Below are 25,557 nucleotides of genomic sequence, written 5' to 3' on the forward strand. Positions count from 1 at the left end.
TAAACCAAGTAGCTTTCCTTTCAGTCTGAGCTGAGACCAGAGGGTGAGGAGCATCTATCAGTATGGTGTTTCTAGAGGTAAATAGTGGCAGAATAATGGGGCCCCCTTTTTCTAGGCTTGTTTCCCTTTGTTCTGACCTTCTCCTTTGGTCAGTCAGTGATATGGTCGGCAGGCTTTTTAGCCTGAGAACCAAAAACTCTGGTTTCACCTATGTCCTTTCCCATCTGTTTCAGCAACATCAGCGGTACTATTGTATCTCCACACTCAAGCTTTTCTCTGCTTGTGCAGTATATGAGAGAGATAGAGACTGTGAATTTCTTGTTTTCCTTGGCATTTCGTGGCAATTCCATATTCTCCCAAATAGGGAGAGAACCACCCCCCACCCCCACCCCCAAAAAAACCCCAACTCTAGCAGGTAGTTTTTAAAAGTACCTAGGATACTTACCTTTTAGTCGTCTAGATCATGAAAAATATTCTGAAATACCTATTCCCACTCCCATCTGACATATAACTTCCAAGTCATACTGTAGTCCTTGGCACAGGTGTCTCGGAGGAGTAATTGCACTAAAGTGTCTGTTGTCAGGGGAAGACTGTGTAATGTAATTTAAATAGATGCTTTATTTTATTCTGTCGCATTTTTCTAGCTGTGTATTGTGCTTATCTGTATGTACCTGCGTCTATTTATAAATTATCTGTTAAGCAGGCTAAATTACTCTCCCTAGCAAGACCCAAGTCATCATAAGCATGGTAACATGCAGTATGCATCAGGCTTATGTAGAGCAACACTTATAAATGGGGTTGCTTTTCTCAACAGAATTTTTTACATTACTCAGGAATTCCTTCTTGTTTTTTCTATTTTATTATTATTTTCAGCATTCTCACCCTATATACTGTCCTGAGATTAAAAGCTTGTTCTTACAAGAAAAAATAGTCTGCTATTTACAGAGAGGCAATTTATAAGTGTTCCCAGCAATGTAAAAGACCTTTAAAGTAGGCATAAATTAAATTCTGCTCGTTTTAAGGCCTTTTTAGATGCCAGATTGAAGTTTCATTTTAAGGGAGAATTTCCAAGGATATAATAAATCTATGCATGAGCTAGGCCAAATTATGATCTTTGTACAGATAAAGGATTCACACAGAGATAATTTCTGTCTGTAGATGAAGTAATTCACATGAAACAATGATTTAAGCAATCTGTGAGTAGGACCAACTTCAGGATGCTTGCTCCACTGCTCCAGCCAGGGAAGTTCCAAGGGATACAAGCTTCAAAAAACCTCTGAGCAACTCAGCATAGCTGTGGCATGCTTTGCTGCCCCCCGTCTTGCATGCACATAAGCAACCAAAGTCTAGCTCTTAACTTTTAAAATTTCAGAAGAATGTAATTCACAACACAAAAAAAAGTAACATAGAATCCAGTATCTTGATGTGTGTAAGACACACATAGGGTTTATGGCTTTCTATATCAATGCTGCATGCTGAATTTTGCATCTGATTCAGCTAGAGCTTCATGTAAGAAGTTTTACTTGTTTATTGATGAAAATAATCTGTCAAGGGGTTAATAGTTATAGGTTAGAGATACAGATGGATAATAATACATATTATATTGTTTAACATCCAGATTAAAAACCTAAATCGAGTAACTCCTGTTTCTTTGAGTGTTGAAAAGAAGACTCAAATGTTATGCTGTTGTTGTTGTAATCTGCTGCTAAATACTTTAATGTGTTGGTGAAATCAAACTTAATTATCCGGTACATTACTTTTATAGACACACACTGATTTCATTTGTTTTTAAGGTTTAATGAAGAAACTAGAAGAGGAGATAAATTTCAATTCATACCTGGTTACTGAAAAAATACCTAGAGAGCTTGAAAGTAAGAAGAATTCAGCATATTTCTTACAAAAGGTGGTTGCAGAGCCAGCTATGAGTCAATCTGATCTCAATGTACTTGAAGTCAAGGTAAGTTGACCAAGGTCACACTTAATTTGTGTTCCGTAGCATAGTCTAAGGTTCTTGTACACTGTAGTTTTCTTATTCCTACTTTATATCCTTGAGAAAATGTTTCATTCCTAAATGAACATCCCTTCAGTGGTAAATGAAAAGAAGATGTGTTAATCACTAAATGCAAACTCTCAGACAAGTTTTTTTAAAAAAACCACAAAACAAACAAAACCAACCAACCAAAAAAACCCCAAACCCAACCCTATCCTTAAATGCTATTTAGCAAATTGTGTTAGCAGTTTGCAGTGGTCTGAGCAGAGATGTTAATTTAGCACTGAAGGTTTGATTTTTCTTCTCTTCAGTTTTCACTTGTTTTAAACTCTCCCTGACACCAAGGGAGTTTATACCAACATGTAGAGAGTGTTTATGGAGTGGTGAACAACATTCTCTGGGTGATACATCTTCAGCAATATTATGTCTTAATCAATGTGCAATGCCTGAGAACTCCATAGTGTTTGGAATAGGTCTATATTGTTTGTTTTAGTTGGTAAGACCAAAAGAAATTTGGGGATCAAATACTTGATTTATCTTTCCAGATTTTTTTCTGAAGTTAAAAGCAAATGGTGTTAGAATGAGCAAAAATCCTTATTTGTAGTATATATCAAAAATCTGCAGAGGGATTTGTTGCCATGGAAGTACATTTATATATTTCACTCAATGAAGTTTTCATACTTGCATAATCCTAAATGCAAGATTAAATATGTAATATTATGTTCTAGAAGAATTCAGAGGAATGCTAATTATTAGTATTTCTTTTGATGATGAAAATTTACAACAATGTTAGCTAGGGTAGGAAGACTAGTCCTGCAAACTACTAGGTACACTCTTCAGTCTAAATGTCTTCTCTTATCAGTTGGTTTTTAGTATTCCCAGGATCTCCAACTCAGGCTTTGCTGTGAAATACAGACAATGAGGAAACAGAGTAATTGTAATAGATCAGAGAATGATTTACCCATGGGCATGAGGGCTGCCATCCACCATTCTTCTTGTGTCTTGAAGCAGAGAGAGGTTCAGCAACTACATCAGCATCATAGTAGCCTGCGCATTCACACAAAGAACATGCCAAAGTAATGTAATAAAGAAATGCCTACAGGTTTTTTGGATCAGACGAGAATCAGCAGTGAAGTGTCATCAAGAATACGTTCTATTTTAAGGTTAAGACTAGTTTTTATAAAAGTAAAATCAGTGACAGCCCAATGCCGTTTTGGATCCTGATCGTTAGACTTTTAAGGATGACAGCGTTATTAAACTGTAGATTAGGTCTGAAATATTAAACTAGCTCTGTGGTTCAGCCTCTGCTTTCCTAGTTTATTTCTTCTAATCAAAACAATATTTGTGGCTGCAGTTATTTCTTTTAGGCATAGTTGAAGCCCTGTTTTGCACCTTCCTTTTCCAAGAGTATTGTTGGGATTTTGGCAATATTTTAAAAAGCTTCAATTATTTTTTTTTTCTCTTTCTCCATGAGGCAACCTTTAAATTTGTTATATTTTGGCAGTATGTTCTTCTTAATAGGTAATAAAAACATGTCATATACTTGGCCGTTATCACAGCATGGCCTTAGACAGCATTTTTTTTTAAAGTCAGCCTTCTATTATCTCAGTGTCCTAAAAAGGAACTGAATTGCACTAAGCATGCCACTATCATGCATTTTATGATATATAAAACAGGAGTTTATTCACAGAAGAGCATTCTTATGCTATCTTCAAATTCAGGCCTATTCTAGCTTTTGTAAAGGAATAGAATTTACAGGAGAATTTTTTTTTAAGGTGTTGGAGTACTTTTAGTCCTATTGAGCACTTTATTTGAAATACTTGGCTTTCAAAGTACATGGATATTGCTCATAGAAATGTTAGAGTAATGCCCAGCACTGTACCTGTGTTACGTTTTGACTTCATTGGATTTCAGCACATATTTACACTGCTTGCTTATCAGCACTCATCTAGTTAGCAGAGAATTAAAGGAAGGTTGCTAGGGCTGTGGTTTCCATGGTTGGTGAGAGTCCCAGTCGAGCAATAAGTTAGGACTGGAAAAGCTGCGATCAGTACATTGGTGTAGCTGTTTATGAGTTTCCAGATGCAGTAGGCTCTAAAGCTTCAGCTAGAATGAAGATCAACAATTTGAGACTATGGACAAACAAGTGCATTTTGTGGCAGTAGAAAGAAGGTACCATAGAGCTGGAATATATGATGGTCTGTCACTCTTCAAAGTATTGATGAAATTTGATATCACTTAGTCTTTATTTGCTTCCCTTTAAATTTCTGATAAATGGTTGAGTGAAAAGGAATTTTAGTTAATATTGATAAAATTACATTTTTCACATAGTATGTGACAACATCAGTCTTTTTTCTGTCTGTACCAATTCACATGCATTTTCTCTCCACGTACACCAGTTTACTTCATTTTCAGGGCCAACGTCATGCTTCTGCTTTATCATAAAGGCACAGAACTGGAAATCCAAAAACATAGCCTCTTCCTGGCCAATACTTAATGACTCATTTTGTTTTTTGGGTTTGTTTCTCTGTTTCAAAATGGAACTAGCTGGATTGTAAATCTGGTTTGCAAAGCATTTAATTCTTGGAGAAGGCAAAGAAATAAAGCTCCATTTCCTTAGTTTTCTACTCTGTCTTGCAGATAAATGAAGTAAACGCACAAATGAATCAGCTTATTGAGAAAAGAATGATGAAGTATGAGCCAATTGATAGTAAATTTTCCATGTATCGCCAACAGGTAAGGAGAAACAAAGCATTTTTTAAGCAGAAGCAGTAGAGCAATTTCAGTCACTGATTGTTTTACATACTAATTTTTTTCTTTAATTAGCATAAATCAGTAGAAATACATAATAATGGAGGACAAAAAGAAAATAAATAGCTGTTGAACGTAGATATGCTTAGGGCTGAGTCAAACAATTGCTTTCAGTCATGTTAGTGAGTTTGTATTGACTGCTGTCCTTAAGCTGTTAGGTGTTGCCCTTCAGCTGTATCAGTAATTCTGGAAGGATCATTTTAGAGGAGCTATTTTGATACAGCTCCAGCTGTGGATTCTTAAAAGGCAGCATGTGGGCTGACTGCTGCAGTCAGACCTGGATGCAAGGTTTGCTTTCATTTATATCCCTTGCTTTTCTTTGACCACATGCTATTTTTCCCGTTACATCTATTAAGAAGGTATTCTTTGATTTTTCCTCCTGAGGCTGTAAAATAGTCTTTCTATAAAATAGGCTGTCTGGTCTAGTCTTAGTAAATTCACAAGTTATAAAAAGGATTTATGAACTCTGAGATTTTCAGAGCTTACGCAGAAATGTAAGTGGTTTCTTTTCCAGGCAACCTGTACCACTGCTAATTTTATTGAAGATTTTCATGATGATGCTTATGGTGATGGTTTAAAAAATAAAAAGGCTTAAGTAAAATGTATCAGTGGAAGGAAAAAAATTGTGATAAAATGTATACTGCAGTTCAATCACATATGCGATATGAAACGCACCATTTTGTTTTGTGAGAGATGCTGCTCTTCCTGAAAGAAAAGCCTGCTACATAATGTGCTGGTACCAAAGACCAACTGCCTTGTGATATAATTATGATCAGTGGAGGAGCCACTCCAGGAGTTCAGGTTGCTGCTGTGAGTTGAAAGCATGTGGTGGTCTTTGCTTTGTTCTGCTAGGGACTGGCTTCTGTTTCACAAAAAAATCATATATATTGTACCACAATTTGTCACTGCAGATATCTCATGAAGCAAAGAGCAGGCTACCCCAGCAGAATTCTGTTAGATATATTTTTAGAAATAAAGCTGGTCCTTTTAACCTAGTCAGTGTGTATTTTGCTTCATTTTTTCTCTAAGTTTTCCCTTTCATATGAAGAAACCAACCATGCCTCCAAATTCATGTGCATGCATCTAAATTAATGTGTTGTGTTATTTTAAAATATTTTAAAATAGTATACTTTGGCAAGATAAAAATGCCTCTTTTTTTTCCCTGAACTAATGCATACTTATGTTCCCAAATCTGTTAGCTTCTGGTCAAATGTTAGGTACTCTTAAATATTCTGCCTTGTATAAAATACTATTTTTTAAATGCTTTATCTTCTAGACTAAAAAAAAAAAAAAGAATAATCTGTAATCTACACTATTTCTGTACTGTATTGCTTTATTCATCGTCTTCTAGCTATTTGCCAAGATTTAGTGGCTCAGTTCTGCTGTTAGTATAACATATTTCTGTAGGTTGGAGTAGGTTGGAGTTATAAAAATCTGTATTATGACATTTGTGAAATCTTGGATAACTTTCCAGTTAAGCCATGTTGGTGTATCTTACATATGCACAAAAAGGCACTAAGTAGAAGAAATGGAGCAGCTAAAATGCCTACCTTTTTCTTCAATGAAAATGAAAAAATGAGGTGAAGAAATGTAAATGTAAAATGTAAAATATATCAACATGAATCTGGGAGAAAAGGGTATGCTTGAAGTCTCAGCTGTACTGAAGAAAGTTGGGAGTCTGCAATCAACTTCAATAAGTTGTGGTTTAACCCACTGCATATAATGCGTAATCAGTGCTTTCTTCTTTGCAGAGAGACATGCTCATATTTCCTAATGAAAATCGGTTTCTGACAGTTAAAATGTGGTTTCAGTGGTGCAATGCCTGAAATTTAATGGATTATGTTTTACTAATGATTAAACAAGGCAATTTTTACTTTACTTGTCCATATGCATTTTTAATGATTGTGCAGGCATCTATCATTTCCCGGAAAAAGGAAGCCAAGGCAGAAGAACTTCAGGCTGCTAAGGAAGAGATGTCCAACACTGAAAGGCAGATGCTACAGAAGACCAGTCAGGCCCATGAGTTAGAAGGCTCTGAAGTTCTGAAAGGGGATGAGGTATGCGATACAACAGTGGATAGAAGGAAGAGGAAATTTGTAAGACATGATCAATTTTTGTTAACTCACAATTTCCTTTTAACTTTACATTGCAATAACTGCTTCTATAGTATCTTATCCGTTTTTATAGTATGTTGTCAAACTACATGGCCTCAGCATTGCAACAGATTGGCCTCTGTTTTTTTTTAATGCACTTTTTTTGTCATCAAATTCCAAAATTAACATATTCTAAGACTTTTGTGTGTGTGTGTGTGCAGACAGTACGATGCTGTCTGGTGCTTTCAAATGCTTTTCAGTATTTACACTGCAGCAGTGCTTGATTTGTAGCTATTTTCAAATTATTTATTTCAATTATTCACATTGTACCTAATAGATTGAAAGGTATATGAGGACTTAATGTTGGGCTGTCTTAACATTCCAGACTCTGAGTGAAAATAATGTCAATATCATCACAATGGTATGATGGTAAATAACTAATTATAAAAGTCAACACCACTAATGAAAGGATTAGGAGTTCAAGTGATGTGTCATGTAGATTAATTTTATTATTTGATGTATAATAAAAATCTGCGTTACTATCCATTCTCTATATTATAGGTGATCGTAAAGCATAATACCAGCAATTATCAGAAATGCAGTTAGTCCTGTTCTATTTATTACCCACAAAAGTTTTTACTTTAAAAAAATTTTCCCAGCCCCTCCTGAAGTTTATCTGCAATACAGACTTTGACTAGCACAATCAGTGTAGCTCAGGCAAAGTTATATTTGAAGCTGCACTTATCAAAGCAGCTTTTTCTTCTTCAAAAGTTTGCAAAGACTAAGGCTGCTGCAGCTGGGTAGTGGATTGTCAGCAAAATGAATTGACCTTTCTTAAGACAATAATTTTTCTCAGCTTGGAAAAAGCCTGCTATGTGTACATATAGGCAGAATCACTAAAGCAAAGAGTATTTTAGCTGCATCATTCTCTGAATTAACATATCTTTTCATTCCTTCCATATTGTGTTAATTTGCACTGCCATCACTTATCAAGAGTAACACTCCTGGCTTTCTTTTTCTTTGTCTGTTTCTGTGCTTTTTTTACATACTACTCAATACAGGGAACACCCTTCATAGAAGGAACTCCCTTCCTGATGCCATAGGACATGCCTGCTCCGCAAAAATCAGTTTTCTTTTAAAGGAGTTTTAAAGAGTGGTTCAAGTATGGAAATGTGTATGCATACACTCATGCATAAAGGCTTCTGGTATAATATGGAATCCATGCATATTTCACTTGTGCCTTCTTGCCTTTCTCCCCTTCTGTAAATCAAGACAAAAGCTACAGGTGGAAGCAAAGGCACAGAGACTTTGAAGAATTAAGATGTTGATTTCTCTTACCATAACATACTATACACATTCCATAGGTGTTCCGTAGGTAGCAATAATAAGACAACCACTGCATTAGATTTCTCTCCACTAGAAGGTTTTCAAGCCCAGTGGGCATGTTGCTAAAGTCTTTGACAACTTTTTAAGTAAAAATAAAAACAGAAAGCAGACAATCTGTGTTTCATGACATGTGATGGCAAAGAGGTGTTTAATTAATCAACAAGAATGCATTACCAAGACAGCAGCGTATGTTTTACATTATCTGTAAATGCACTGTAAGGTAAGAAACAATTCATGTTGTGCCTGTTCTTGAGGGGGACAACATACTCTGATCCATACTAATTCAAGGAGAGCAGGGTAGGAGGGAAACATGATTACAGAACCTCGTCAGAGGCTTAATAATGAAAAATTCAAGTTAATTGTCTTGCACAAGGAAGAGGTTCAAGACAGAAAAAAGACAAGACCTGTTTTGAACATAACCTGCATTCCTTTTGTTAAAATATGTTCTGCTTTTGACTTTTTAAATCTTTTCAAGTCTTCCTTTTGAGGAGTGAAGAATAAATGACTGAGCACTTTGGACAAAACCATCAGCTTAAAATAAGAACTGGTTGCCTTTTCGTTAGAAGCATTTCCTGTTTTGTAAAATACTTTCTGCACGTTGGCCCAAGGAAGCCAGTATTAGACAATCCGTGTCCTGTTCTTGTGTATTACTGCATCAGGTATGCTGTAGTGATACTCATGGTCACCAGTGTGAAGCAGTAAAAAGAGTGTTTCCTATGGCTAAAAACTAGAAAAGGATTTGAATTCTTGATTATTTTGATAGCTTCTTTTTCAAAGGTCACAGTTTCCTCATCTGGAAAATGGAGATAGTGATATTTAATTCTTTTGTAAATGTCTGCTGCCAAAAATGCTGCATAGGACCTTGGTACTATAGTCTTCGTATCTCCTTAAAGTACATTGCAAACACATATTACAGAAATAGTCCTGCTTCAGTCTAGGTTGTGAGAAGACAGGACTGGTAGATGAGACAAATAAGTTGGCAGGGAAGAGGTGATGAAGCAAAAGTGAAGTGAACAGGTTATCTCTCATCAGTAGAAGTCTCGGTTCATCACTCACCAGACAACCTTTTGCTATGGATTTGTTTCTGGTATGTTATGCTTTTAAATTTGTATTTTCTGATTCAGTGCTCTGTTACTCCAGCTTTGAGCCAATACCGAAGGAAATCTTGATTAATGTCGTGGTGGTGAGTCACTGTTGCAATACATATGTTCAGTGGGGACAGAAAGAGGTTGTACATTCAACCTTCACTTTGCGCTCTCTGACAACCAAGAGCTTCCTTACAGTTTCTTGTTGCAGTTGCACACATTTTACATTTAGTCCCTCCATTTTCAAAAAGGAAGAAAGAGGGGTTTTTAACAAATAGCTCTGCTGTCTTAAGTTTAAAATGGGCTTTTAATCCTGCCATGTTTAACCTATCTAAATGCTACAGTTAAAGCAAAGAATTATTTTTGTCTGATACCCAGTATCTCATCTTCTCTCTGTCTCCCTTTGCTGTATCCTCTTATATCATGGCACTCACAAGACTTGGCAATCGAAGAATCAGTGCCTTCCTAGCTTGTGCTCCCATACCAGTATTTGGATCTCCAGTTGAGGTCTTCTTAGCACTTCATTCACCAAAAGGTCAATCCTGGCTTATGTTTTTAGGTGCTAGTGTTTTGCTTTCTTCTGTAATCATAAAAAGGAATGTTACAGCATTCCGCTTGGTTCAAGAGGTTGTACAGCTAGAGAGAACTTAGAAGAAACAGCAGGGAATAACCAATTCATTTACATCAAACAGAAAAAAGTAGGAATAAATTGTCTGCTTCGGGGATTATGAAATCTTTTTAAGTACTTCAAACAAAATACAATGAGCATGGGGCAAAGTTGGCAGGCTCCTAGCTGCAGCTGTCAGATCCTGAAAATTAGGGAATCAAATGTTGACACTTAGAAGGCTAGATGGTTCAATTACAAGTGATCCTAGGTAAAGCCGTAGTATTTTTAGCTCTTTACACAATGCATTGTACTTTTCAGAGTTCAGCACAGGGCCCCAAGAACCTAGACTTTCCCAAGGTATCAGAATAGAATGGTATCATAGCTGTGCTTAGCTGCAGTAGTTGAAATGAATATGGTTCTGAGAATGTGGCATAGAAAGTCCTATCAGTTTGTTAGCAGATATGCGAGGTTTGCATATTCATTTACATAAGGATTTTAATTTTTTTCATACAAATGCTCATCCATGCCTAGCTGCCCCCTGGTAAAACAATATAAAAAATGTTTCAATTTGCAAACAGAGAAAACAGTCCATCTTGGACCATAGATCTTGTCACTTTTCCTCTAAAACTGTCAGGTCCGTCTGAATCCACCAGAAGCAGTTATCTAGGTCCAAACTAGGTGGAGAGATTTTTAAGAGAGTAGCTGCAAAGGAGGTCACAACTCGAACATTAAATGGTTTAAGCCAGGACCCAGGATATATTCTCCTATCAGTTTGCTATCTTTCTCTTAACTTTTCACTAAGGTTCTACGTACAGTTATATTCCTGTCTGTCAAAGGCTCCTTACACATGAAAATAGGAGAGTAGCTGGTAGTCAAGTTGTGAGAACATAAGTGGCAAATCAGTAGGATTCTTACAGGAGCCAGAAGCTTTTTGCTGTAAGAAATTAACCATCATTTAAGCCAAATGAATGCAGTGATTCAGACAAATCTGAACCGAACTGAATGCTCTTTCAGCACCCACTGGCATGAATAAATCATCAGTTTTATTGATCTGTGCATTTTCAGTGATAACTGAAAATGGGTTTTCATTAAAAATATTCTGACTGATCCAAATTATTAGTAATGGCTACTTTAATACTTCTTTCCTGACCAGAAGCAAGCACTCCTAGGTGTCCTACTTAATGCTAATGAAGAATTTTCCTGATTGATCTGTCTAATGAGCAGGCTGTAGGATACTTTATTTTAATAGATTGAGGTAATACTGCTCATATCTCTTAGAATTTTGTCCTTCTGTGTATGGTTTATTAACTATATCCAGCAGTGGCTGTACTAGCTTCAATTTAGAGCCTCATAGGGAAAAATACTGAAAAACTGTCATGATCAGGAACTTTTCCTAACTGAATTTTAATACTGTGGACAGTTTGTATCCTGTTAATTGGTCTAGATAGAAAATTAAAACATCTGTTCCTCAATTCTTGATAAAGATAGAGATAGTCAGCTAAGATTTTCTGCAGTTATTGTGCTTATGTAAATAACATTATTAACAAAACTGTTTATTTGAAACCTTGTTTAGATTATGCATTTCAGAAAGAAATTGGTTCTTTTACAATTAATACTTTATTTTCTGTAGTACTTTCATATGAAGAATATTTTGATTACTATAACACAATCAAATTGATACAGTAATCCAGAAAATACTATTTTTAAAGATTTGACTCGAAAGTGAGGGATTAATCTGGGATTTGTTCTTTTTGGAAAAAAAACTTATCCGTTTTCTCCTTTAATGATAATCTTGGAATAAGAACCTTGTGAAAACTTCACATGGGGCAAATGTTAGTTTTAAGGAGACGAAATGATGGGCTTATAGTGAAAGCATAAGACTAAGCATTAGAGGAGCTGGGCTTTGATCCCAATTCAGCAATGCACTGAAGCATGCGGTCAACATGCTTATGTTCTTTCCTGGAGGGGGGTAACCTGCCAGACTCTGATTGGTCCTGGAGGAGCCATTTTAATAGCCGAGACTCGATTTTGTTGTATTCGGAATTGTCATAATACTTAATTACTGCACAAAAGTGTAGTAAGACAATCTGTTGATAGCAATCACTTTCAGATTGTAATAAGTGGAGAAGCGTAAAGTACTAGCATTGCTGGATTCCTTCAATAAAAATGGAACATAATACAGGAGATCTGCCCAGGGATGCTAGATACCTGCATGCTGCAGGACATGACATGAGAGATCAAAGTCCTGTTTTCATTCACTCTGTTTCATAATCTAGATTCCACGCTTGTTATGTTACAGTCACCCATAAAAATAGCCAAGTGAAAAAGCATAATCTTTCTTTGCTTTCATTTGGATAGTTTTTATATCTCAGGGGGCTCTGGCTCGGCTAGCAAACATGGGTCTCCAGGCTTGTTTACTTTAACTACTAACTCAGTGCCAGCATTTGGTTCTTGTCCAGTCATTTAATCTTTGAAGCTTAAATAACTATTTGTGTTAAGTTGCTTGAGAAAGAAAAGCTTACTAGTGGACATAGCCTTGAATGGTACATCACTGCAGGCACTGACAGATCCATGGGAATTCTGTAGGTTGAGCCTGCTGAGTTTCTACGCAGGGAGCAGTTGACCTGGTCTATGGGAAAATGCTGCTGCTCAAAAATGGATTCCTTTTGGTTAGTTAACTTTAAAGTGATATGGCTAGACAATGTTATTCTTTTGTGAACTATTCAAATTATTTAAAAGACCTTTTGGCGCAGTAAAATACAACATTTATAGCATTTTAAAGGCTTGATTTTTCATCTACATATAGATGGGAGGATGAGATGTATAAAGCTTCGGAAGTAATGCTTACACAAATGAAAGCACTGGTATTTTACAAGAAGCTTATTTTTAATTTTTGGAAACCTATGGAATGATTTTCAGCTTTTAGGCTGAAGAAACCTAATTTTGCCGTAAGATCCCTACAGGCTGCTGATTTAAGTGGAGTCAAATCTAATAACTCCAGCTCTGAATTTGGCCCTGGATCTTAAGAAGCCTTCAGTTAGTGAGATTTTGAGGGGCTAATCTCTGCTGCGTTTGGAGTAGATGAACTCTTGAAAATTCTGCCAAACTGTTGATTGATTTTCTACAGATATTATAATTTTCCTACCATTGTTTATATCTTGTTTTACCACGTTTGCTGCAATAAAAGCCATATGAAAGCTTAAGTTTGCTTTTAAAAAGCCAGAGATTGAGATGATAGACAGACATCCATCTCCTAAAATGAATAGGTTTCGCTTGTCAATGTGAGCAACTTGTAGTTCGTTTTGGATGAAATTTTTATTATACAGTCCTAACTTAATCAACTAATAATAGAACATTGGTGGAATCAGTTCTTTAGTCAACAAGGTCCTTTGACTTCCATTGTAAAATACATTATGCTTTGAATATTGAATATGCAAATACTCTACCTCCCACTCAAGCTATTTTCAAGACCTTAAAAGTAGCTATAGAAGTGAAGAGAATAATAGTTTGCTTTTCATCCTGGGGTAAACTGACAGAAAATCGTTCAGATTTGATAGCTGTATGCAGTCACATATTAAATAAGTTTAATCCTTTACATCATTCTTGACTATATTCCACTGGTCAAATGAAATATCTCTGGAACTACTCGATCAAGACAGGTGACTGTGCTTCCCTTAAATTTTCCTCAGTTAGTTGGAGAGATTGTATTTATACTTTTATAATCTCTTGAAAATCACAGAAAACTAGGTATTGTCTAAGCCATAGAAAAAAATCTTTTGTATTAACTAAGAGGATATACTTGCATTTGCTATGAAAAATAATTAATTCTGGTAATACTATATCAAATGTGCCAATAATATAACAAAGACAGTATGACTGTAGCAGAACTGCCTCCTCTGTGCAGTGCTGTGGCTTAGGTGACCTTGTCTATCCTTGTCCTAGGTAGTACGCACAATGTAAAATGGTATTCCAAAGCCACGCATAGTCCAATCTGCATAGAGCACATTGAGTAATTTGTGGGTTTGTTCTTTCACCAAAAACGTTTATAGCTTTTGGCTTTAAAAATAGTTCTGGAGCATAGCAAGAGAGAAGCAGCTTTGGCCTAGATATTGCACAGGATGGCAGATGAACAGGGTTGATTTCATTTTGGGCATTTTGCCCAGGACACTTTTTATAGAACATACAGTTACTCTGGGGGTTCTTAGGCTGTGGTCACATTGGTTTTTTGGATTTATTCTTTAGGAGGGAGAGGCATAATTTTGCAAAAAGAAAAATTAATGTAAATTTCAAAATCGAAGTTCTTTTATGTTTGAGTTTTAAACTTGTATCAGTGGTAGTGGGACTCCTATTTTCTCCTTGGGGCTGCCTGTTTTATGCTCACTCTGCACACGCTGAACCCCTCCTCATCAAGGAATGTTCTGAAGCCTGTTCTTACATCATTTACTCAAATAAATTTTATCTGCTTTCCATCTCTGGATCTGAATGCATTTTTGAGCTGTGACTGGCATTTGCCTCACAGCTCTCATGTAAAATACAAGAATAAGAGCTGAGCATGTTTGACAGGTGGAAAACATTAAGGCAAAGAAAAATATTACATGTTTGTTTCAACACCTGATATTTCATACGTGTTACAAATTGAGCAACATGGATTCAGATGTAAATTAGCTAAGGCTGTTGATCTGTAGGGATATGTATTATTTTGCTTAGCCTTTAATAAAAATATAAATTCTCCATTACTTTAGATTTTGAGTGAAATATATACTGCATTTCTCTGCTTCTATGCAAGGATTCTGCTTTTATTTTCCTGTTTTTAAAAACTTAGCCAGTGATATCATTTAGGTCTCCAAGATTCAAGGAAAGAGAACAACAAATTTTAACTATTTAGAACTAGCCTTTTAAAAGAAAAAGATAGTCTTTTCCCATGCCCTCTTCTCTTCCAATTTTTCTGCACTTTCTTATCATGTTTATTGGTCTGCAGAGCTCTCTGGGGCTACACACTGCTGATCTGGTGCTCTGTTACAAGTGCAAATTCCTATTACATTAATTTTTTTATTATCCATGATTCTCACAACATTTTGCAAAGAGTAATTACTTTTCCAGCTGTCAAATGGTCGTGAGCAGAACCAAATGATCTCACTATTACAAATGAGTGAGCTTGAACAGAAAGCAATAGAGCTGGTTTTCCTGATCTCACTCAGTGAACAAATGCAGAGCTGAAAATAAAGAGACTCTGGGAATCCTGAATTCCAGTCCTCTGTTCTAGACACTTAATCTTCAATATGCAGTCCAGATAGGATAATTACATTTTATATAGCAACAGTCTGTGATAAGGCCCTTTTTTGCTTTAAGTTAAATGATATTTCTATTCTCTCTCATTCCAGTTTAAACACTATGTTAATAAGCTCCGGAGCAAAAACACATTTTATAAAAAGAAGCGACTGGAAATAGCAGAAATTACAGCTGAGTATGGTATCCTCCAGAGGACAGAAGAACTTCTAAAACAGCGCCATGAGGCTATTCAGCAGCAGTTGGTAACACAAGCATTTACTGCTACCACAGTCCATCACCCTTGCTTCCCTGATAACAGCTATATAATAAGATGGATGTTGTTTCGTTAGTTTTTAATGTATATCATCCTCAGCTCTCCTGCTGTCATTAGTAAAAGAGTCATTAGGGTATAAAATTTATTTTTGTCTCTTGAGTATGCTAAGCTGCTGTACTGTTCAGCAGCTATTTCTTACAGGCAGCCATGACTGTTCTGCAATTTCTTTTTAGACTGAGGGGCTTGACCCTGCTTTTTAAAGTCAATGGTAAATCTTCACTAACTCCAGTCAGAGCAAGGCTGGATGCTTAAATTAGTTTTTGGTATCCACATACATAGTAAGGCTTTGAAAATTATCAACAGCAAGTAGGCTTCAAGTTACTGCTGCAAAATATATCGGAATAGTATTTTAAAAAAGAGCAAGCAGAAAGGAAACATTCTAACCCCAGAATATTTAGAATAAAATGTGTTTGACAGTAACTGAAAAATTTAAAACTGGATGAATGCTTTTTCTAAGCCAGAACAGCAGGAGAAGGATTTATGCTATGCATAGCTGTAAGCGTTCAAGGAATATACATGCATCCCAAATGCAAAGAGATTCCCTTTTTAGTTCACAAAAATATACTGCTGTAGTATTTTCTTCTAATACCAGTATTTTTGTTATCAGAATTTTTTTTTTTACTTCTCTTATATCTGTTTTGTTATACGTACATATTTTGCGTTTTTAAACATAAAAGTATTTGCCTTATTAAAAGAAAATTGAAAGTGTGAAAACACTTGGGATAGACTTTGGAAAGATACTCCCATGGATGCAGTGGATGATGTCCTACTATTTCAATAGGGCATTCATTGTTTAATTAAAAATAAAACCAGAACTGCTACCTCGGTAGAAAGAAGCACCTAAACAGTAGGATCAGAGTTTTTTCTCGTGATTGCTACTCAGCTAGAAGGAAGATGTGTGGATGTGTCTTTTCACTTATGAAGTGTTTATTTACAGCAGGATAACTAACACACACTAGTCATCCCACAGGAAAATCACAGCAGAGACAAAGCACTAGAAGTTTTTCTGTGAAGTGGCTGTACGTGGTCAAGAGTATATTCTCATTCAGGTCTGACCTTTCCTAAACTACCGTGTAGTAAAACTACAGAGCTTTGACTTCATAAAGTTCTTATCACCAGATGACTAGTGCACACTTCTTCCCCATACAATCAAATGTACCTTTTCGAGCCCGGGGCACAACGCCCTGTCAAACGACACACTGCTGTTTAAAGTCTACAAAATGCTCCCATCATGGTAGCAGTAGCTATTAGTAGAGACAAATCTTTTCTTAAACATATGGCTCTAAAGGGTTTTTGAGGATAACGGACTTGGAGATCATAGATACATGGTGCTTTTAAGAATGAATGTTTTGCTTTTTAACAAATTGTGGGTGTGTTAATCAACACTTAGCTTTCAGATTACAGAAAAACCCTCCTTACGTACTTAATGAGCAAGCATTGCTAACGACCATTACATCAACATATAATTAAACGTAAAGTTTATGTAATGTAATGCTAGAATTTGGTAAGATGGTATGAGTATAATGAATACAATACTTACTTAGTTTTGCTTGACAGTTGTTTAAAAATAATGAGCTACATCTTCAGATTAAGCATCTGGATTTTACATACTGAACTTCTTCAGAGCCTGACCTATAGCCCACTTTACTTTGTGGAAACTTTCTGTTAATTTCATTGGGCACCGGATGACCAAATAGTGTATTTACAGGAAGTTGTTATTATCCTACTATACAGGCACTAGATGAAAAGTTAGTTGCTGTGGCAGCTAGATTATTAATTACTTTTAAAATAAATTGATTACGGTACTTACCTTTTCCACTTTCTTACAATATTTTGGCTCTATGAAGGAATACGCTATGTTATTTGATTAATGGACTCACATCCAGCATTTATTTTTTTGTGTCTACAGCAAGCTATTGAAGACAAGAAAGGTATTTCTGGATATAGTTACACCCAGGAGGAGCTGGAAAGAGTATCTGCAGTAAAGAGTGAAATGGATGAAATGAAAGGCCGGACACTAGATAACATGTCTGAAATGGTGATTTTTGTCTTAAACTATTGTATTTCCTCATTGAGAATACAATATTGAATATCCGGTTCCTCAGCATATAAAATCAATTTCAGTATTTTTGTTTGGGTTTTTAAGTTTCTTTTAATCTATGTTTATATATAAAAATATATTTTCAAACAGTATACATCTACAAAGGTAATCTTGAAAAAGTTTACTAAAATGTGCATTTCTTTTAATGTATGAAGAAGAAATTTATAATTATTTAAAATAAAAAAGAAATCCTACTTTCCTCCCTTCAGAAACATTAGGCATATCAAGTCTTGTCATATTTGGTTTTTGACTTATTTGTGATTTCAGAAGTGGTTTCATATTTGCACATTATTTGAAAGAGGTGAATGGTTTGCATCTTTAACAGAATATTTTTCTACAATGTTTATAAGTCACTGGAGTTAATCACTTTTTAAAAAAATACTTAATATGCCCAAAGAGCTAAATATCTTGTCTTGTTCTCTATAGCCTAATTTTCAATTGCCCTTAGATCTGTCGTGTTTTAATTTAACTTCCCACATAGCCATAGAAGCAAGACAAAACTTGAATTTCTAATTTGAAAATATTATAAAAGAGCAAAAAGCAAAATAGCATTCTTTGAAATCATTAGGGCATTTTTAAAATGAAGTGCTATAATTAAAACAGAATGACTCTCAAATAGAAAGCTGGATCGAATTTGAATTTTCAGTATGAATATTTTAAAGTGACTCTGTTTTAGCATTTTCAAACTTTATTTCATTTATGCAGGCAGGTTTTTTTGTTTGCTTGTTTTTGTAAGGATTTCCTCCTTTCTCTCAGTCCACCTCTATGCAACTCCTTCATTTTCCCCTACTCCTTAAGCTCTTTAGGTGTCTGCACACAGGCGTCTTCTGGACTTCTCTGTGATGTTCTCAGTCGAAACAACGGGAGCAGAATATGTCTCATTTGTGGTAATGATCCCACTGCAAGATGGGCTCCTTCCCCTTGTTATTTAGGCCTGAGCTTATATGTAGTTCAGTCTTCCTCGCACATTTTTTCTCTCCATGTTTTTGTTTTCTTCTCTTCATTTTCACATTCCTAATTATATAAATGTACTATTAGTATCATATTGTTAATGTATATTATTTTGTCCCTCCATCAGGTAAAAAAACTGAATACTATGGTGGCAGAGAAGAAGGCAAGCCTAGCTCCTGTTATCAAAGAACTGAGACAGTTGCGTCAAAAGTGCCAGGTTAGTAAAAACACTTCTCTCGTTCTGTGTAAATAAAGTCAGACTCACAAATAAGTCTAATTTACAGATCTCTGTAGTGCTGTACAAGGACATAATCAGCTCTGAAAGGAAGCTGGAAATAGCAGAATGGGTCAACAGTGATTTGTAACAGGCACCATGGTAAAGACTGGAATTCATAAAAGCTGACAGTGCAGGCACAAAATCAGGCTGAAAATTTTGTCCTTTATAGCAATTAAAAAAAATTACTACACCAGGGCAAAATTTTAAAAATCGTGGTTCAAAACCATAGGAAAGTTATTTTTCAAATTGGTTTCAAAGCTTTTTCTGCATCTCAGCACTAATGATCTCAACCAACGCTCTCCTTTTTAAATGGATTGCAAATAATGTCTCATCCAAATAAAGGAATACATTGATATAAGTCCTGTATTAGTCTGTAGGAATGACAGATTTATCCATTTGTTTTCAGAATTTTATAGAGAGCTGAAAAAAAAAGTCATTCAGGTCTACAGCTGCTGTAAGTTGGCTCGTTGCCATAGAAGTAAATAGAGCTATCCATTTATCTATCAACCGAATTTCCAGAAAACTTACTTTTAATGGTTCTATTAAAAGTGTCAGCAAATGAAATCCAGCTCAGGCGTTTGTTGTGTACAACCAGAAAGCTGGCTTTTCATAGGGAGCAAGTATATTAATCCTTCCTTAATCTCTGTTTTTATAATTATTTTTCCTTTCTTCTTGCGAGCAGTGCCCTATTAACCTACTGCCTTAAAGCTATGGATGTGGCTGTAAAGAGGAAATTTGCATGCTGTGTTGTGGTGTATACAGCTGATCCTCCAGTATGCAAGTGGAGGCTAGTGGCTTCCCCATGTGTAATAATACCCATGTGCCTGCTAGGTTTATGTAAGTGTCTGTGAGTTTGCCAATAGCTGAGGTTGGTGTGTGAGACCGACAAGAACAGTCTGCCTGAATGTCACATGTCAGTCAATTGATTTCATTTATGTACCCTTTTGCCCTTATCACATAAGGAATTAACTCAAGAATGTGATGAGAAAAAAATCCAATACGACAGTTGTGCAGCGGGGTTAGAGAGCAATCGCTCTACACTGGAACAGGTAAGATGGTGGCTAGTTCATGCATATTAATAAATGCTGTGCAACATGTTATTCACTGTGGTACAATATTTTCCCTGCCTTCCCTCTGGATATGGAAAGTATAAATCCAGTTCAGGTGGAAGGTAGTCCATGGTGATCCACAACTATGCAAATCGTGCCTGAAGCTGCTGTGGACTAGCTACAGTCGCACATATCTCCTGTTCTGAATAGCAACAAAGGAACTCATCGTACATCAGTCCATCCACCAACGTCCAGCTTTGATTAGCAAGAATACTGTAAAAGAAGATGCATCTGCCAGAAATCCTGCTGACCTAGACAGTATCTGTTAGGAAAGAATTTGACCATAAAATAAGGATTAATTTATCAAGACAAATCTTTATATGGATTAAGCAGATTCATTAAATTAGCAACCAATCCAATGGATAATTAATGTACTGAAGTTGATGGCAAAGATACTTCCTTAAATGTGACTGTCTTGCATTCTTGCATACAACAGTTTTTTAAAAATACAACCATATAGGTATATCTAAGAGCTTGTGTGTATGTAGTTTGTGCATTGCTTGAACTATAGCACTTTTAGGAAGGGAGGTACCTAAACCACCGCAATCCGTGAAGGTAGGCACAGTCACACCAATATTAATATGTTTATATGAATCTGCTTTACCTCACGAGGTCACCTCCTGTGAATTTTGTCTGGACTTGATTTTTCAAGGGCTTGCCCACATAAGGGATATATTTAAAAATTAAAAAGGCGTACATTTAAAGTGTGGGTGGATATATAGATAATTCTTTTCCTGCACTAAAAGTATCTTTGTATGGCTTAATCCAAGCGAAATAAAAGAATCCACAGATGAACCTACTATGAAGTAGACCTTCCATAAGAACTATTTTACAATAGCAATCGAGGCTTTTTTTCTCAGCAGACAAATCTTAGTAATTTTCTAACACATGATGACAATCACATCCACTGATTAAGCTGGACACGACTGTCAGCAAACTCTTGCAGTTGAACAGCAGAATTCGGTTTTCCAGCTCATGGTCTAAAAATCACATGGTGACAGAGCTTTGGAGTTGACAACTGCTGTGCAACCTGGAGTACATGAATGCCATTTGGATTATTAGGTTTTTTTGGTATGGACCATTTAGAGACGGGACTAACCCACTATCTCCATACCCATCAACATAATTATTGATTGCTAATTAACATACTATTAACATGTCTGTAGCTTCTAACATACATTTTGCAGATGTGTTCCAGGAAATGCTTATTCACAACTGTGTTTAGCACTTAAGATGTGCTTGGGAACAAGAGTCTTGGCAGCGCTTGTGAAGTGTCTGTTAGAAGTCAATCGTATTCATAAACACCTATTAACAACCATTTAGCATCTCTAACTGTGACTGAAACTGCAAATCTAAAAAAGTCAATTGTCTTTCACTTTATAATTTGGGCTTTACAGAAATCTCTTTTATAAACATTTAAGAAATTATCAATTCAGTATTATGCCTGTTTCTGTTACGGACTCTCATGGCTTATATAGCAACACAGGGCATTTTCCGTGGCCTTTCAGTTACGATGTACTTTGAAATCTTATTCTTGTACTACAGGAAGTGAAAGGACTTCTTGAGGAGTGTGCTCAGGAAGAAAGCAACTACCGTTATATTAACTGCATGAAAAGGGTAAGATCACAAGAGGGACCAATTGTTCATTGTGAAATGAAACAGAAATTATAATATATGTATTTTTAAAAATTATGTATTTCTTTATAGAATCTAGAAATACAGCTGCAGCGTGCTAAAGAAGAAATGAAGGCCTACGTCTCCCCAGACCCACAGGAGAGACGAAAGGCAATTCGGTAAGTATATTAATGTGTTTCCTTTGTGTTAACTTGAGGATATTCATAAACTGAGGCTGAAGTTAGGAATTTTCTCACTGGCATTTGAACTGGAGGAGTTCACCTGATAAATTTAGAAACACTATAATAATCTAAAAATAAGCATCTTGAATTCCAGTATATACTGCTGTAAATGTACGAGTTCTCTCAGACATACCGAAAGATTTTCCCTTCCTGCTGGAGATTATAGGCCCCAGATAGCGGTTTTAACTTGCAGCCCCTGTTGGCACAAGCTCAGAGAAGCTGTGCTTCAGCTAGGTCCTGCAGGAAGTGTGGCTCTACCAGACATAATGCCTCTGCCAAGTTTCCCCCTGAGACTCCAGTGTGCAGGAGTAGAAGGTCTACCACCTCGCAGAGAGCAAACATATGCTGCCCTCAGATTCTGGCCATTTCTTGCAAATCTTCTACTCTTCTTTCAGGTATAATAGCTGTCACTACCTCTGGTACAGGAATGGAGGACTGCATATAGTCATCCTAAATGGATTTTGTTTTGCTCCTCTTTGCAGTTCTTACTGGAGGTAGAACGAATACTGTTCTGCACCATCACACTAACCTTCATCTTTACACCCAATTTAATTTACTCCAATATAAGACAGTTGCTTCATCCCGTGAGTTTTTTCAGGATGCCTTGCCTTTGCCTGGTAGGGAGAGAAGCAGAAAAGGTTATGAATTGAGCTGATGATTTTTTTTGTGTAGTTTTCCATTTTGAATGATGCAGTCCTGCCAAAGATTGAAATGTCATTCTGAGAATGAGATATTGTGGATTAACTATCTAAGAAGCTAAGCTAACTAGCTAAGAAGTCTAAACGTTACCATGTCATATAGATTTTTTTGCACTTTACGGCATACTAAATATTTTTGTAAAAGTATCCAGTTTAACATTTTGTATATGTTCAATCTTTTAATACAATATAAAAGTTGAAAGAAAATGCAGGCAATAAAGTCAACAAGCTGGTTCAGCCCCATCAAAATGAAACATCAGGAAAATCCAAAACAAAATATTTAGAACTTTCATTTGGTAAAAGTATCAAAATTTTATTCTGTTTTTTATTCTTCATAATTACTTTTTCAAAATTACTTTTTCAAAATGCATGAAATAGAAATTCCATTTTCCAGCTAGTTTTGTCTTTGACCCCAAAAAAATTCCTTAGATCCTAGCTGTCAACAAAATAAACAAATTTAAATTGTTGTCACTAGTTGGTCTTTGGTGGTCTTTGGCTTTCGCACCACAGTATTTCTCAGTCATGAAAATATTTATCAAAACAGTAGTTTTAAAATTCATGTTTGCTGGGATTGATCAAGGGTCTTTTTGTTTAGTTTTTTAATGAATGGAATGAGTGAAAAACACTCTGATGTTTTGAAAGTAGGATTGGGTCTCCTTAAAGGCGTAGTCATTACTTTACCAAGCAATCTCTAGCATAGAGTACACAATTTTTAGTTCAGAGCAGAGGGGGCATTAGCTCTGCCTCGTACCTCTCCATCTCACAGTCTGCATCAATCGGCATTCCTACAGTTTGCTTTATTGCTTAGGTTTTAAAAAGCCAGAGCAATATAGTTCCTTGATATGAGGCCTTTTCTTAGATTTCTGCATTTGTAGCTCAGAGACAGGACAGATTGTTGCTTGAGATCTCTGTAATCTGTTGTGTCAGAGCTGTGGTTCATGTACAGTCTTCTGTACAATGTGCCAAAATGCTTCACAGTATTGTCCCATTCACAAAACAATTTAAAAACCTGGCTGAGTGGCAAAGCAAAGATAGAACTGCTTAATTAGGTAATTAATAATCATACTACATTCCATTTGAAAGCTTCAGACCATCCAACATGCTGACATCACAACGGGAAAAGAGAAACAGTAGTTGTCTGTCACTTCTCAAAGGAGATGGAAGAATAAATTAATTTCCCAAGATATCTGTCCTCTTAGGACTTTTTACCTTTCTGAATAATTTCTGGACCTCTCTGTTGTAGTGGTGGCAATGAGGGAAGCATCGTTAGTTGGTAGTATACATAATCAAATGTCATTCAGTATCACCAGAGGCAATTTATTTACTCATTGTGGAGTGAAAAAAGGCAGTAGTTGCCCACTAAGATTTTATGGGCTCTGGAATGGGGCCACTGACAGGGATAGCGATGTGTCAAACTGAGTGAGAAAACGCCAGGGATTCCCTCAGGAGACACTGAGAGGTGAGGTCTTCTTCCTCTATCAGATCCTGCATGAACCAGAAGCTGTCCCGATGCATGTTGCACTGGTATCAGTGGAGCTGCATCTCCTGCGGCTCTAGAACATGAGGCAGACATCACTAGGAAATGAAGGGCTAGACTAATATCCATCACAGAGACCTTCTGCAAGGATCTGAGGCATGAAAATATTTAAACACTATGTAGCAAACAATGTAGGAAAAATAAAGAGTAAGAAAAGAATCAAAACTACTAATGTTAGGGTGGGAGAAGAAAAGGACGAGAAGATAGAATGTGAGTGGAGGCTAAGAAGTCTCTTATTCCATCTCACAAAATAATGGAAGGCTGTAGGAAATAAAAGATTTGTCTAATGAAAGACGATGAAACAGCAAAATTAAGCAGAAGGACAAAAAGAGAAGTGGCTGTGAGAAAAATCTTAGTGATGATGTGAATATTCATTAGTATGAAAGGCAAGACAGTTCAGCCAAGCAGCTGAGAGGAAATGCGGGTCAAACAGCAGGCACTGTCCTTTTATGGCCTCGTGGGGAAGGGGAGGGTCTCACTTTATTCACAGATGCTAAGCAAAAAATGCTCCGGCTGAAACACTTGTGAAATGAACATCCACAGTGTGAGTATTCACACAGACAAGCCATCAAAGCCAAATGGTGGAATTAAGCATGAGTCCAACTATGTAATTCCAGGTATGGTGAGGAGAATGTGAACGCAGCATTACCACTCTCTCCGCTGTCCCTGTTTCACTTGCTAACTGTGGGCACAGAAGCTAGGGAAATTATCCCTCTCGCAGTGACTATACACATTTTTGACCTTCTGTAAGAGGTCGCAGACCCGTCATGTTTAAATGAATTACAACAAAGTACAATATAGAGATCTTTGCAAAATATAAAATGAGACAATAAAATTTTTTTCTAGACATCCTTTTAGAATGTGAATGTATTTTTCAGCAGGCACTGGAATGTAAACAGAGTAAAAATGATCTATAAATAGAACAGCACTTTCCTAACAACATATTGAACAAAATATGTCTTAATTCCGACCCTCTTTATTGAATATAAACTCTCTGTTCCGTGGAGTCACTTCTTAGGAATGTGAAAAGTTAATTTTCTTCTCTAAAAATGGAAAGTTGTGGGTTTTTAAATGAAGTTATTAAGTTGCATTCTTTCCAGTCATCATCATAAATAGTAAAGAAAAACTTACTAGGAAAGACATCTAATCTTCTCATGATTACTTTTAAAACTCTACTTAAAAAAAAAAAAAATTATGTTCTTGAGGCCAAATGTGTGTGATCATATGCTGTGTGCCAGTGGAAATAAGAAGATTCAGTGTGGCTTTCCATCTCTTTGATTTGGTGAGGATTGCTAGGGATCAGCTGTGCAGCACAGCACTTGGAGCAGCCTAAAGACGGCTCTCATTTATTCTGGCTAGAATTGGCCAGGAGTGAGAGATCATAAACTGATCCAGCTTCGTTCCTTGCACGTCCATTCTGCAGGGAGTATAGCAGGCAGGACCAGGTGGCTGGG

General features: G+C 36.3%; 1 protein-coding gene across 3 annotated transcripts in view; it reads left to right on the forward strand.

Annotated features, from left to right (window-relative positions):
- The window catches only part of IFT81 (intraflagellar transport 81), a 43,674-nt gene that overhangs the window by 14,493 nt on the left and 3,624 nt on the right, over window positions 1-25,557 (forward strand). For 2 of the 3 annotated variants that reach the window (XM_075515903.1, XM_075515904.1), the window contains exons 9-17: window positions 1,794-1,957; window positions 4,631-4,726; window positions 6,712-6,858; window positions 15,354-15,503; window positions 17,484-17,612; window positions 18,754-18,843; window positions 19,866-19,952; window positions 21,558-21,629; window positions 21,720-21,805. In XM_075515903.1, the coding sequence (XP_075372018.1) occupies window positions 1,794-1,957; window positions 4,631-4,726; window positions 6,712-6,858; window positions 15,354-15,503; window positions 17,484-17,612; window positions 18,754-18,843; window positions 19,866-19,952; window positions 21,558-21,629; window positions 21,720-21,805 (1,021 nt within the window). Of the gene's footprint in view, window positions 1-1,793; window positions 1,958-4,630; window positions 4,727-6,711; window positions 6,859-15,353; window positions 15,504-17,483; window positions 17,613-18,753; window positions 18,844-19,865; window positions 19,953-21,557; window positions 21,630-21,719; window positions 21,806-22,350; window positions 22,530-25,557 lie in introns of those variants that run through there. The other variant, XM_075515905.1, reaches the window with a different exon arrangement.

Source organism: Mycteria americana, chromosome 13, assembly GCF_035582795.1.
Source record: "Mycteria americana isolate JAX WOST 10 ecotype Jacksonville Zoo and Gardens chromosome 13, USCA_MyAme_1.0, whole genome shotgun sequence".
Lineage (NCBI taxonomy): Eukaryota > Metazoa > Chordata > Aves > Ciconiiformes > Ciconiidae > Mycteria > Mycteria americana.